Source organism: Triticum aestivum, chromosome 2B, assembly GCF_018294505.1.
Source record: "Triticum aestivum cultivar Chinese Spring chromosome 2B, IWGSC CS RefSeq v2.1, whole genome shotgun sequence".
Classification (NCBI taxonomy): Eukaryota; Viridiplantae; Streptophyta; class Magnoliopsida; order Poales; family Poaceae; genus Triticum; species Triticum aestivum.
Genome location: NC_057798.1, coordinates 499,166,957 through 499,182,164, shown reverse-complemented (window position 1 = coordinate 499,182,164; position 15,208 = coordinate 499,166,957). Strand labels below are relative to the sequence as shown.

Genomic DNA, 15,208 nt, shown 5'->3' with positions numbered 1-15,208 from the left:
TAGCAATCAGCCAACAGAAAAGAAAAAGTAGCTAGTGATCCATCCAGTGCGGGAGGTAGAACGTGGATCATTAGATGCGGATCGTGCGACTGGCGAATCGTACGCGCCTGTTGCGAACCACCAGCCGACTGGTGGTTAGATTTCTCGTTTAAAAAATTGCTCAAAATTCCATAAATTGTCCACAATTTCAAGAAATGTTTATAAATTTTAAAAGCTCTTCACATTTTCCCCAAAAAATCAGGTTTCAAAAACGTTTACAATTTTTTTATTTGGATGAACATTTCTTGAATTCTAGAACATTCTTTATTTTCATGATTGATTTTCGAATTCATGATCATTTTTTGAATTCGTGAATATTTTTAAATATCATGAACTTTTTTGATTCAAGAATGTTTTTGTATTCAAAAACATTTTTTGAATTTCATACTTTTTCTGAAAATCGCAAAGATTTTTGAATTCATGAACATTTTTTAATTCACATTTATTGTTTTGTATTCATGTTTTAAAAAAAATCAAAATCAAACTAGACTTAAAAAAAGGAAATGAAAAAAAACAGACGTGTGGTCTGCTGCCAAACCAGGCCCATCTTGCACTAACGACGCGAGCGACACGCCGTGTACTGCTCGCAGTGAGCGACACACAACAATAACGTCCATACATGGGTATTGGAGTTCCGCACTATGTCCTTTTCCATCTATCTGTAAAAAAAATGGTAAAGACCCAACTTTTTTTGGGACAAGATGGGACCTGTGTCTTTTTTAACTATATTGTTGTGTTAATTGTAACTAGTAGAATGCCCGTGCATTGTCACGGGCTTTTGAAATATTCTGTGAAGTTATATAAACATAATGCATGTTAAATTTCACATGTAGAGAAAAAAAATAGCGTGGGCATAATTGAGTAATAATTGAAGTCCACTTCACCTGCAATGCAAATTGATTAAAATGGAAATTTGACGATGTGTACATATAGAGTGATTATCGAACTGAAAATATGTTACAAATTAAAATTTACTTGATGCACTTAAGAAATTCTCCACAATCAGGAATGTTGTCTATCCAGTTTTTTTAGCTTACCTCCCTACAAAAAGTCACTTTGGAACCCGGGTGCATTGGAGCCCTATTTTTTGAACTGTGCCAAAATGCTATTTTAAAGTTTCAAAAAATCTGAAAACAAGTCAACATGTTTATATGAATGTATATTACACATGTGTAAATTTTGGTGCTGGAATAAGTAACCATGTGAGTTACACAAAAATGACAAAATCGTGATTTTGGAAAGATAAACAGTGCATGCATTATTCACTATTTGGAAATCACCATTTTGTCATTTTGTATAGGTCGCATATTTACTTATTTCATCACCAAACTTTACACATGTGTAATATGCATCCATATGATCATGTAGATTTTTTTTCAGAATTTTTTGAAACCTAAATGCGATATTCGAAGTATTTAAAATAAGGTCCTCCAATACCTGGGTTCCAAAAATCCACTCTCGCCCACCCAGCCTTATTCTGACCTCAACTACTCTCTCACCACAACCAGCCCTCTCACTCTCTCACCCCACGCACCCCCTCACTCTATGTGTTCCTGTGCCGACAAGGCTGACAATACGTGGACGATGAAAGTGACTGTCATGAACTACATTATTCCTCATCTCTTCACTAAATAGATCTTTCTAACACAGCTCCAGCAATTTCTTCTATTTCCATGATTGCTCGGGGATGGATGGTGCAAACAAAACACTGTAACATGATGTGTCAGTCATCCCTCTAAACACCACCACCATCTCCGCCACCTAAGATCTCTTGTACCCTGCCTTCAAAACCGTTAATCCCCTGCCCATTCCCATCCAACGATGACCCTCCTCTAGATTTCAGTCCAATCAGTGACTTTGTCGATTGACATTTTCAAAGCATCATTTGAAGCCATCATTTTTTACCTCTGAACTACAAAGGTGAACATATAAACATATATTAAAATAAAAAAAATAAGCATATACAATATATATTCATTGGTTTAGATGCAAGCAGGTGGCCGTTTTTAAGTTAGAGTGAGTCGCATAGTACCTTTAGTAGAGTGAGTTGAATCCAAATTTTAATAGCATATAGTGAGTAGCATTGTGCTTTTTAGTAGAGTGAGTTGCATCCCAATTTTAATAACACATAGGCTCACCTCTAAATAATTATTCTCCAGAAATGACTTGTTAGGGTTTGTGATGTTTTTCACTATATAAAAAAGTACGTGACGTTTCTCTGACATTTCTCTCATAACAAACAATCGCTTTTCCTCAAAGCCACTTCTCTTCTTATCTTAAAAATAGCAATTCACCCTCTCACTCTCTCATGGCACGACACAACGCTCACATCCCATTCCCCTGGCCTTCTCTAACCACCACGACTTCTCATTGTCGCCTCCCTTCGACGCCACATCATTTAGCTCGCGCCTTTCTCTCACTGTCGTGTCCCCTACTGTCTACGACATCGCCCGCCCACTTTCTCCCCCTCCACAACACCCCAGACTGATCCCGGTGCTAAGGGGTGCAAACCATCGTAGACGAGGGTGACCTCCATGGCAACACGGCCTGCTGCTCACCGCAACGCCGCACCTTCTTTGAGTATGGTGGCCAATTCACGCTGGGGGCATGTGATGTCTCCACGTGTCGCCAAATAGGGACACAACATGCAAGGGAAGGTCGCCGGCATGGGGATGCGACACCCACGGGAGAATGGGAGAAGGCATAGCACGTTATGCAAGGAGGCGCCATGAAATCTAGTAAGTCAACGCTTGATTTACCTAGTAAAGTCATGCAATCAAATCAGATCGCGTGTAGGAGAAACATGCATTATGGGAACTAACATGAGAGATTGCATCACAATTTCCTTTCCCTCGGAAGATCTTGTTTGATTCAGGGCAGATGGACGAACAAGGAAAACTCGAGGGGAGGGATGGGTGTACAAACAACGACATACTAATGTACCATCACTATCGCAGACTCGCCTTTAATAGTAAAGATACCCCTCCCCCCTCTCTCTTCCTTCCTTTGATCCCCATACATCCCACCCTCTCTCGCTACTTGTCGCGCGCTACAGGGATGGACATGGATTCCCTTCCTTCGATCCCCATCCATCCGACCCTCTCGCTTCTTGTCGCACGCTACGGGGACAGACATGGATGCCAAGCATGTCGTATGGGTAGAGTTAGGTGGGGTCAGAACATGAGAGCAATTGGGGATAGGAGTAAGAGGAACTCTAGCAGCTCCCCTAAATTACTATATATGGGACTCCCCTAAACTTTTAATTCCAACATCACCCCATTTTGTATCTTAACCTTCATATCTCCTATATTTCATCGGTCTTGTGAAATTATCAAATCCATATGTACATCTTTTTAATACCCTACATTTTTAGTTGTGTTATCAAATTCATATGTTTATCTTTCAAAAATAACCAAAAACAACACATTTTCAGCAGCAACATACACATCTAGTGGCATATAGCTATCGCAATCAGTGCACACACACATTTTTATCTCTCTAGCAATCAACGATTACTATACAAAATCAGTAATCAGCAACAACCTTAGGCAATCAACCCCTATATAAACTGCCATGACACCTCCTTATAATCAGCAGGTATAATTAGCAGCAACATTAGGCAATCAACGGCATCGACCCCTCAATCCCTCTCACTTTCTCTCTACTACTCTCTCTCTTCCTCTTCCTCTTCATCTTCTTCTTTCAGGACCACATTCTTCTTCTTCTATTCCTCCACTCATTATCTTTGCCTCTCCACCTCTCGGACCCAAGATCGACACATTTTTCAATGGTGCATCCGGCTCTCAAATCACTCCTTCCACCTCTAACCACTTACACTTTGAATTTCAAACACATAATCATGCACTTGTGTTGCAGTCCAAACAACTGGCTCTCAATTTCATGCACTTGTTCTGTAGGCCAAACAAATGGCTCTCCATTTCAAAAGTAAGACATGCATAAAATAAATTTCACTTCTTAGTATACATAATAACACAAGAAGCAACGAAGTGGAACTTGACCAGTGTCAATCTCAAAATCTTTTGGTGGAAAACACATAAATAACATCTCTATCTATGTAATAAGGAGTGATGCTATGTAAAATCATGGTAACCAGAAAACCACCTTCTTAGGAATTGTAGGCTCTCAACAAGGATTTCATTGTTTCTCTCCCCATTGCCACATGGGTATCATAAAGAGTTAAAATGTTACAAGTGTTAGTGTTGAATAATCCTATACAAGTGTATAATAAAATATTTGTTGACGACCCTTAACAATCCCAAAACACTCATGGATTTCAAAAACTCATGACAATTTTTTTAATATTAACAACAAAAATAGTACAGAGGAAGTATAATTAAATCTGAACTGAACTTGACAAGATTCAAAATCAAAACTGAACTCATGGCTTCTGTAGCAAAGAATGGAAGGCAAGGATGGAAATATCCTTCCAACTGTGTGCCAGGCAAGAAATGGGTACTATATTGCCCATGGACTCGCTAAGATTGAATATATGTTTTTATTCATTCATTGTCAGAATGATCATGTCTAATTTCCCAAAATTTCAAAAACATTTCTAGTCACAAATGACTACTAACAAGAATCGATGAATACAAATCCTAGAGATATAAACAAAAAAATAGTATGTACCTATATAATATCATATGATCATGATAATCACACCCCATTCACCTCATGACAACTATATATAAGAGTAAGGCTCCTGTAACATATATTCATTTCAGATTTATGAGGCTATTTGATGCACCATTTATATGCAAATATATATTAGATAAAAGACGACTGAATTCCCAATTAACATTTGCACCACATCATATGAAGTATTGTCGTACGATCTAGCACCAAATTTTGAATACTGCACCATGACCATAAATATTACCTAGCAGGCTGTCACAAGCACACGCATGGCCCGCGGCCACAACATATCCACACAGACAACACACATCACACCTAACGGAACACAGGACGAATCCTGCAATGTGGAGAATCAGCGAATATGATACCCCAAGATCTTACCTGACATATTAGAAGCCACACTACCGAACCAGCATCATCCAAACCAACATGAAAGCCATCATCCTCAGCGCTCCTTTATTTTGCAGGACATATTATGATACATCGCCAGGTGTCTCTGCAAACAAACAAGACCAAGATAATTACAACACACCACATGCCTGCAAAATTCAGAACAAGCAAATCTAATTCAAACAGAAAAAAACAAGGGCCAGTTGCCCAAATTATTCTAACAATTCTGAAACAACTCATCATTTGAAAACATGCAAACATCTTATTCTTACGACGCATCACGCCACGTTGACTTCAATCTGAGAATAAAAAGGAACATAAAAAAATTGTGAGGGCAAAGGAAAGAGAAAAAGGGGAGCTCATCACCTACCATGGCCCAAAGCAGGGTAAGGTCCCGCCACTGCATCCAGTACCGTCCATGACGCTGTCTGGTACTACACGAGTTGCCAAGATGTCTTCATTTTTTGAGTTAGCGGCACCCGATAATGAGGCGGCCGTGGCAGTGTGCCATACACCCGTCAAAGTCGTCTCCCATTCTCGCGCTATGGGCTCAAACGGCGGCAACAACGAGGGAGGCGAGGATCAACATCAAGATCGGGAAGAAACTAATGTTCTGGCTCAACCGGAAGATGAGCAAGAACCGGTGTCACCAGAGGTTTGCATCTTCACCTTACCAACAAATCTCCGTGTTGGCTAGTGAACCGCACCGAGGTCTAAAAAACTTAAGACCCTTGGGATGCATACGCACAACCTGCCTATTAACTTCCCATCCATGCTTTCCATGAATCATTTTCATAACTTAATCCATATTCGTGAGGTGGAAAACATCCCTCGTGCACATGGCCCCTCAGGCTGGGATATCCAGCGTGACATGGGGTCAAATGCAGAGAGGAAAGACGGTTGGGGTACCAACAACTATCAGAATCTGAAGGCACTCCAGCACCATAGCATGTTGGTGCAGTCTATGATGAACCAGAAATCAGTTGATGGAGATGGCCGTGAAGCATATCCAAACTAAAGCCTGCGACAACAAGCCACCACCACCTTCAAAGGACCAAGCATGAGGAGGCTCCAGTATTGTTGAGATGTTAGATTGTTTGGATGTTTCATCGCATGTAGCCATCCGGATATGAAAAATAATAAAGTGTTATTTTCAGTTGATTTATACATACTACGTGACTGCTAAATATGCTCAATGACAATTTGATTTTTCCCTTATCTCTTATTTATCCCGACCAACATGCTATTTTTGCTTTCTCTTATCGCTACACCAAAAGAAGAATAGAAGATTCTCTTTAATCGCCATACTATAAAACATGGAATAGGGAGAGAACAAACAGGCAAGTGAAAAGAATCTTCTATTCTTCTTCCGGTGTAGCGATAAGGGAAAGCAAAAATAGCATGTTGGTCGGGATAAATAAGAGATAAGGGGAAAATCAAATTGTCATTGATCATATTTAGCAGTCATGTAGCATGGATAAATCAACTAAAAATAACACTTCATTATTTTTCATATCCCGACGGTTAAATGCAATGAAACATCCAAACAATCTAACATCTCAACAATACTGGAGCCTACTCATGCTTGGTCCTTTGAAGGTGGTGATGGCTTGTTGTCGCAGGCTTCAGTTTTGATATGCTCCACGACCATCTCCGTCAACTGATATATCTGGTTCATCATAGACTGCACCAACATGCTATTGTGCTGGAGTGCCTGCAGAATATGATAGTTGTTGGTACCCCAACCGTCTTTCCTCTCTGCATTTGACCCCGTGTCACGCTGGATATCCCAGACTGAGGGGACATGTGCACGAGGGATGTTTTCCACCTCACGAATATGGATTAAGTTATGAAAGTGGTTCATGGAAAGCAAGGATGGGAAATTAATAGGCAGATTGTGTGTATAAATCCCAAGGGTCTTAAGTTTTTTAGACCTCGGTGCGGTTCCCTCGCCAACATGGGGAATTGTTGGTAAGGTGAAGATACAAACCTCTGGTGACCCCAGTTTTTGCTCATCTGCCGGTTGAGCCAGAACATCAGGGTGCAGTTGTGTCGTTTTTTAACTATATTGTTGTGTTAATTGTAATTTCTATGGTGACGCTAACTGGCAAACGTTCTCCGAGAAAAAAACTCCCAGTAAACGCCCTAGGATCATCAAATGATGACGCTTTTTTTTAAATGCCTTCTCTTCAAAAAATTGACATGCTAGTGAAAATGTAACCCCCCTAAAACTAAAACTGCCATGGGAAAGGTTCGCAAATGCCACCCACCCACCCAGTGGCGGGGTGTGAACCAAATTGAAGAGGGGGCCAAAAGTGCTAGGGAGATTAGTGAAGCAGGAAGATTAGCAAAAGAGTTTAGCATTAGGCAAACTTATCTTGGCAATATTTCTCATGGAGGGGGGTTGGGCCTCCTTGGTCCCGCCGACGCTCCGCCAGTGCACCCAGCGAACATTCGTTAGCTAAGAGCGCAGGGGCGGAGCCAGGATGAAAAATGAGAGGGGGCAATGATATATACATACTTTTTTTTCAAAAACATCTATCGAACAAATGGCTAAATAATTAAAAAACAACCACACAAGCATGCATATAGTGTGTTAGAAGCAAAATCACACACTTCCTTATAAGACAATGTCATCACAGGCATAATTAATTAATTATGATAAGTTCATTGCGAAAGTAAAAGTAAACTAACCAGTTAAGCACAATAACTTGACTATGCTGTTCCTTTTTGTTGGTACGTCCCTGATTTCTAGCCATCTATCGAACTAATGGCCAAATAATTAAAGAAAACAACCACATAAGCATGCATATAGTGTGTTAGAAGCAAGCTCACACATTTCCTTACAAGATAATGTGGTCACACGCATAATTAATTAATTGTGATAAGTTCATTGCGGAAGTAAAAGTAAACTAACCAGTTAAGGCACAATAACTTGACTATGCCGTTTCCTTTTTGTTGGTACGTCCTGATTTCTAGCCTTCAAGCTGCAGGAAGATGGAACATGTTTGAATATAGAGAGCATACAAACATTGACAGATAAACATCTCTCCATTAGCTTTTCTGTCAATGCCAAATATTTAATGTTAAATAAATTGAGACCATGAAAGCAGAATATTACTATAGATTTCATTTTACTCCCATGTGCTCAAACTTATTCATATGGAATTCTTAGGGGAACCTAGATTCAATCAACCTAATTACCAATTTGTATATTATAATTTGTACACACGGATATTTGATACAATTCACTACCTTTTTGACATGGAAATCAGAATAAAATAGTAACGGGGAAATTAGAAAGAAAAAAAGAGAGCTAAACCTAGGGCTTACCTTGATTGAATAATTGATTAGTACGGCTTCTTCCTTGAGGGTGGCAGGCCGGCCGGCCGGCGTGCGCAGTGCACATGGAGGCTGATCGCTACAGGGGCGAGGTGTATGTGCAGCGTAGAGCGGCGGCGGCGCGGCCGTTTCGGCTCGTCAAGGCGTCACGCGAGCACAAGCGACGAACACATCTGAAACTCCGGAAGGCCTCAGTACGTTTCTAGCGAATCGAGATTGACCTGTTCGTTCTGGATGGGCCCCTGGGCTAATAACCTATGTAATACGGGCTTTAAACATACAGCATGAGAAAAAAAGTAACTGGGGGCAAATACCTTGGGCTGAGCGGGGCAGCGCTGTATATTCTAGGCCAGGTACACGTAAGCTGAAAAAACCGAGTGGGGGCATTCGCCCCCACAACCTGCACTGCACGTGGGTTCGGGACCTCCTAATCCGCGCATTCAGCGCCGGCTCACAGCAGCAACCTGGTGGGCCGGCCCGCGTTCACGCAGTGGCAGCAAAAAAACGCTGAAAAAATTATTGCGCGCAGGAATCGAACCCTGACCAGCGCGTTCTTGCCCGCGCCCGACTAACCAGCACATCCACTACGACCTACTGATCCGAGTAACCGCGAAGTTCTTATGGACAATTGTCGCCGCCCTGTCCCAAAATTTGAAAGTTCACAGATTAAGAAAAAGTTTACGAATTTGTTTTTAAAAAGGAAAGGTTCACGTATTCAAAAAAGCTCACGAAAATTAGAAAAAGTTCATAAATTTGAAAAAAGTTCATGGAATTTGGAAAAGTTCACTAATTTCAGAAAAGTCGCGGGATTTTAAAAAGTTCACGAGTTTGAAAAAAGTTCACAGATCAAAGAAGTTCATTATTTTTTTTAAAAAAGTTCATGAAATACAAAATAGTTCAAGAAAAATCGAAAAAATGCTTCCAAGTTGAAAAAAGTTCATCGAATTTGAAAAAAGTTCATCGAAATTAAAAAATGTTCATCAATTTGAGTTCATCAAAAATTGAAATTTTTTATCGAACTCCAAAAAAAGTTCATAGATTCGAAGAAAATGTTCACGTATTTGCGGACAATTCATCGAATGAGGAAGAAGGAAAATAAAGATAAAATAAAAAGGAAAACAAAAAAAGTTCATCCATTTCAAAAAAAAAATCACCGAAGCTATAAATATGTTGATAAATTTTCAAAAAATATCACCATGAAAAAAAGTTAATTGATTTGGAAAAAATTCAAAAATTTGAAAAATAAGTTCATCAAATTTAAAAAGATTAAATGAATTAAAATAAAAGTTCGCGAATTTGGAAACAAATCAACGAACCAGAAGAAAAAGATAAAACCTGAATACGAAAATGAAGAATGGAAAATGAAATAAAAGAAAAAAGAAAAAAGGGAAAGGAAAGAATGAAAGAATAAGAAAGTTTTCTTTTACCAGCTCATGCTGGGGTGGCGTGGTGGTTGCTCCAGGTTAACTTCGTTTGGGGGACGCTGGTTCGAATTAGGAGGAGCGCGGCAGTTCGTTTTTGCTGTTTTAAATACAGAGAAGGAAAACTAGATGGGCCGGCCCAGCTAACGCGCCTGCAGGCGCCGGTTTGCAGAAACAGTAGTAACCGGCGCCTGCAGCGCCAAATAGGGTTTGCCCGTGGGTTCGCCCCCTGTAAGAGCGTCGAATTTCTGACCACTTTTCTGTACAACAGTAACAGATCATCATTAGTAAGCAAAGCTTGGGTTTTTGCCGTCGGGGAAATGTGCATCTTTTGTGACGATCTAGTTTTTGCTGTTTTAAATACGGTGAAGGAAAACTAGATGGGCCGGCCCAGCTAACGCGCCTGCAGGCGCCGGTTTGCAGAAACAGTAGTAACCGGCGCCTGCAGCGCCAAATAGGGTTTGCCCGTGGGTTCGCCCCCTGTAAGAGCGTCGAATTTCTGACCACTTTTCTGTACAACAGTAACAGATCATCATTAGTAAGCAAAGCTTGGGTTTTTGCCGTCGCGGAAATGTGCATCTTTTGTGACGATCTACTTCAAATATGTGCTGCTCGTGCTTGAAAATGATGTACTACCACCTTTTGTGCAGTGCATGGGAAAAACAAGGGGGGCTCCCTCCCCAAAACAATATCCAAGCTCCTTCCAGTTGTGCCTCCTCTTTAGGTGTTTGTACCTAACCTAAACCCACAAATCGTACGACCAAAGTCGCTAGCCACTACGGAAATTGCCCACGGCCACAGTCCCCGTGGATCTAGACGGCGAGAATGCCTTTACTCGAGTGTAGCAGCCATAAAAGCTTCTCTCGTGCGCAATATGGCCAAATAACCCACTGACAGGACATCGAATCATCATCTCACAAAACACACAAGAAATCAAATGTTCGCTTTACGGATTTCTGTACATCGACTTAGCCCGAAATTGAACGCACCGAGATTCCTTTGGTTATTCTCTTAGCCTCTTCTGAAACCGGGATAAGTCTTGATTATTCCCCGGTGAACCGACGCCGCTCCTTTTGTTTCGGCACCTAATCATTATTCTTACTGAGTAATGATCCGCGTCTTAATTAAACTTTACGTCTCCGTCGCAACTTGCAAGCGCTGAAATTCTGGAGCTCTTTTCCAACATATGTTAATACTGCCAAGCACTCACTGGTTAAGCTAGTACCGGTATAAATACACCCCCTCTGCACTCCCAAGTTGCGTATGTTCAGTGACAGAGCCGGTGGGTGCGGAGCTTGCTGGCCATGGGCTCGCCTTCAGTCGTTCTTCCTAAGGTCTGGGAGCGTAGTGCTTACCGACTCGGTGATTTGGACACCTGCATGCAGTTTCTTAGATGCGTCAATATGATCTGACGGGCGCATCGCCCTGCATGCATGTGTGTCGCTCTATCATCAAACTTTAGCATGCATCATAACCGGGGTTCTTCTTTCTTGATCATCAGGTGGTCGACGGTGAGAAGGAGGGCACTGCCCGCCGTGCCAAATGGTGGTACGTGACGTTCCACAATGTCACCGCGATGGTCGGCGCCGGCGTGCTCAGCCTGCCCTACGCCATGGCTCACCTCGGATGGTAGGTTTGCGTCCGTGTGATCCAAACCAACGCTTAACAGCTAGTGGTACGTACGTCTAAATTCAGTTATTGTACGTGTCCAGGGGGCCAGGGATAGTGGCGCTGCTGGTGTCGTGGTGCATCACGCTGTACACGCTGCGGCTGCTGATCGAGCTCCACGAGTGCGTGCCCGGCGTGCGCTTCGACCGGTACCGTGACCTGGGCGTGCACGCGCTGGGCCCGCGGCTGGGCCTGTGGGTGGTGGTGCCGCAGCAGCTCATCGTGCAGCTCGGCTGCGACGTCGTCTACATGGTCACCGGCGGCAACTGCCTGCAGAAGTTCGCCGAGTCTGTATGCCCGGGCTGCACGCGGCTGCACCAGTCCTACTGGATTTGCATCTTCGGCTCCTCCCAGTTCCTGCTCTCGCAGCTCCGCGACCTCAACTCCATCACCGCCATCTCCCTCGCCGCCGCCGTCATGTCCCTCAGCTACTCCACCATATCGTGGGCGGCGTGCTTGGCCAAGGGCCCCGTCGCCGGGGTGAGCTACGCGTACAAGGCCGGCACGGCGGCGGACTCGGTGTTCCGGGTGTGCAGCGCGCTGGGGCAGGTGGCTTTCGCGTTCGCCGGGCACGGCGTGGTCCTGGAGATCCAGGCCACCATCCCGTCCACGCCTACCAAGCCGTCCAAGGTGCCCATGTGGAAGGGCACCGTCGCCGCCTACATGGTCACCGCCGCGTGCTACTTCCCCGTGGCGTTCATCGGGTACTGGACGTTCGGCCAGGACGTGAGCGACAACGTGCTCGTGGCGCTGGAGCGCCCGCCCTGGCTCGTCGCCGCCGCCAACATGATGGTGGTCATCCATGTCGTCGGGAGCTATCAGGTAAGCCATGTACTCTTGGATGACATGAACCTACAAAAACATAAAGTGGTCAGAGCATAATAATCATCAAAAGAAACCTTCCATTTCCTAGAAAGCCTTCTGTAGTGGTCACAGAATATGGCACAATGGAGTTACTAATGAGCTTTAGAGATCTGGCACCATGGAACCTGTTTTTTTGGAACGTTGACTGCAGCACTGAGCCACCAGTGGCTGAAACATGGAACTGACCAGTGACCAACTTAACTACCGCTGCAACGTTTCAGGTATACGCCATGCCAATATTCGAAAGCATGGAAACGTTTCTGACCACGAGGTTCAGGGTTCCACCGGGGCTGCTGCTCCGTCTGGTGGCTCGATCAACCTACGTCGGTAAGAATCAATCACATCGTTGAAACGACATGCATACACACATCAATCTGTTCACCAACTGATCGATCGTGTCGTTGCAGCGTTCACGCTGTTCGTCGCCGTGACTTTCCCGTTCTTCGGCGACCTCCTCGGCTTCTTCGGGGGCTTCGGATTCACGCCCACCTCCTTCTTCGTAAGCCCCGTTGCCTCACCACCGATCACGATGTTATACGTGTTTATGGGCTGAGCTTCCATGACTTTTTTGCTACTGCAGCTCCCCTGCATCCTATGGCTGAAGATCAAGAAGCCTCTGAGGTTCAGCGCGTCGTGGCTCGCCAATTGGGTACACATTTCCGGACACCTGATTTTTCTGACGAAACTCCGACACCTGAACTGAGAGAGAGGGTTCAGGTTATATTTTGTCAATAGTTTGACAATTGGTTTTGCTGCAGGGGTGCATCGTCGTCGGGGTGCTGCTGATGCTGGTTTCCACCATGGGCGGGTTAAGGAGCATCATCCAGGACGCCTCCACGTTCCAGTTCTACTCTTGAAGGCGTACGCGCGGCTAGCTAGCTGCAGGTAGCCGTCGTGCCTACAGTGTAACAGTGGCCTCTCATCGAATCGCTGAAGGTCGTTGGCTTCGATTCAGAGGGTGACCTGCTTCTGCGGAGTGTCAAACTAATGTCGTGACATGCGAATGGTAGATGATGTCCGAGTGATCGGCGTAGTACCTTGTGCCCGTCACTTAATAAACCTTGTCCATACTATGCTGCAATACAGATCGTGTACTTTGTCACATCTTGGTTCCAAATCTGTTGCAACGTGAAAACAGTTGCAACTCAACCTGGCAATCCGACCCATGGGTCCGTCTGCCTATGGGCACCCGACCAGAATGGGTAGGGTATGGGTTGTCGACTTCGCCCATGGGTCTTACCCATGGATAACCCTATTAGTTATGGATAGGGTATGGGTTTAAGTTTATGCCCATGGGTCACCCGATGGGTCACCCGACTAGTAGTAATAATTAAATAAATTATTTATTCTTCATTATATTTGAAGTAGCGTAATCTAAATACGCTAACATGTAGTGTGTCACTAGCACCAGTCATTAAAAAAGAACGAGTGACAACTCTGGTCCATGCGAGCATAACTATCCAGGCCTTTTCCTTCTCATTATGGCCCAATCCTGACTACATCATGGGCTTGGCCCATGCAAAATCGCGAGGTGCATTGCACAGCGCCGCACAGATGCATTTTGCACTCAAGCGTGCGTAACGTAGCAAAAGTGGTGCAATCCTTTAGTACCACCTCGCCTACTGGAACGCAAGCGAAGGGGAGCTCCGCCTATAAAGTAGAGACTGCTGGTTCATCACTGGGTACTGCGTGCGCCCCGCTCCACCTGCACGTCAGCCAAATAAAATATTTTAAAAATAAATCTAAACCTTGTCAGACCCGATGGGTGCCCAATAGGGTCGGGTTATCCGATGGGTCTGGGTGTGGGTCTATGTACAGACCCATGGGTAGGGTCGTGGGTGTAGCATTGACCCGATTGTTTAATGGGCATGGGTCTGGTAGAGGTCAACCCGACCATACCCGACCCGATTGCCAGGTTGAGTTGCAACTGTAAATTATTATGAAGTCTTTAGGGAGAGTCAACTGCACTAGGGATAGGGAGACACCCAGCCATTTCTTTTTATGGTTTTAGTTTTTCTTTATAAAACAACCCGTGGTTTTAGTTAGAACTAATATACACATCTGCTTGTGGCGGTACAATGTTATGCTGCAGTATAGTAGAGTTGTATCTTAGCTAACAAAATATTGGAAACCCGATATGAAAACCCGGACTAGCAACACTTGTGAGCCTAAGAAAATTAGGAGAGAACCTAAAATTCAAACAAATTAGGAGAAAAGTTGGCATGCTCACAACAAAGCTTGAGACCAAGTCAAGGTTTCAGCAACGACAACTGCAGCTCTCGCCTCTCGTGTGATGGTCCTTAGATGCACGTGCGCAAAGACTTTTCGTCTCTGATCGTAAAGTTGAACAAACTCTAATAAAGGAGCGGCGACGGTTTATTTCGCCGATAGTGGTCGCTCGGTGATCCAGAAATCCCGACATTATCACGGTCATGTTTGGGGTGACATGTACTCTGGTTACCCTTTGGAGGTGTTTGTTCGGAAAGAAATCGTCGTAACCTGTTTACGCTTTGAACCAAAACGTTACCCGTGTTTGTTATGTGTAGGACGTAATTGGCTGCCTCCGTAAACGCTTAGAGCCTAGCTCTCCATCGATACCACCCACACCCCCCGCGAAAGGGTTGCATTATCACATGCACCTCCTCTTCCCACGATCCCCTACTCCCCGACCAGCGTCCCCGCCACCCCTATCCCCTTCGAGTCCGGCGCCGCCGCCTCCTCGATCCCCTCCGAGCCACCTCCCCCATCTCTGATGGTTGGTGAGTAACCAGACTGTCGTTGTATTGAATATAGGCGTTCATACCCCTAACCATTCACACACAATTGTAGCC

At 44.1% G+C, this 15,208-nt stretch overlaps 1 protein-coding gene and 1 long non-coding RNA gene across 2 annotated transcripts; one reads left to right on the top strand and one right to left on the bottom strand.

Annotated features, from left to right (window-relative positions):
* Positions 1-3,348: 3,348 nt before the first annotated feature.
* On the bottom strand, positions 3,349-8,654 carry LOC123045679 (uncharacterized). The gene is made up of 3 exons (XR_006421539.1): positions 8,416-8,654; positions 8,000-8,069; positions 3,349-5,188 (listed from the first exon to the last, which is right to left on the bottom strand). It is a non-coding gene; the product is annotated as an uncharacterized lncRNA (long non-coding RNA).
* A 2,409-nt stretch (positions 8,655-11,063) lies between these two features.
* On the top strand, positions 11,064-13,479 carry LOC123041494 (lysine histidine transporter-like 6). The gene is made up of 7 exons (XM_044464093.1): positions 11,064-11,179; positions 11,347-11,474; positions 11,558-12,335; positions 12,599-12,704; positions 12,785-12,876; positions 12,958-13,026; positions 13,136-13,479. Exons 1-7 carry the CDS (start codon positions 11,150-11,152, stop codon positions 13,232-13,234), a joined length of 1,302 nt encoding a protein of 433 aa, XP_044320028.1. The 5' UTR covers positions 11,064-11,149; the 3' UTR covers positions 13,235-13,479.
* Positions 13,480-15,208: the final 1,729 nt, after the last annotated feature.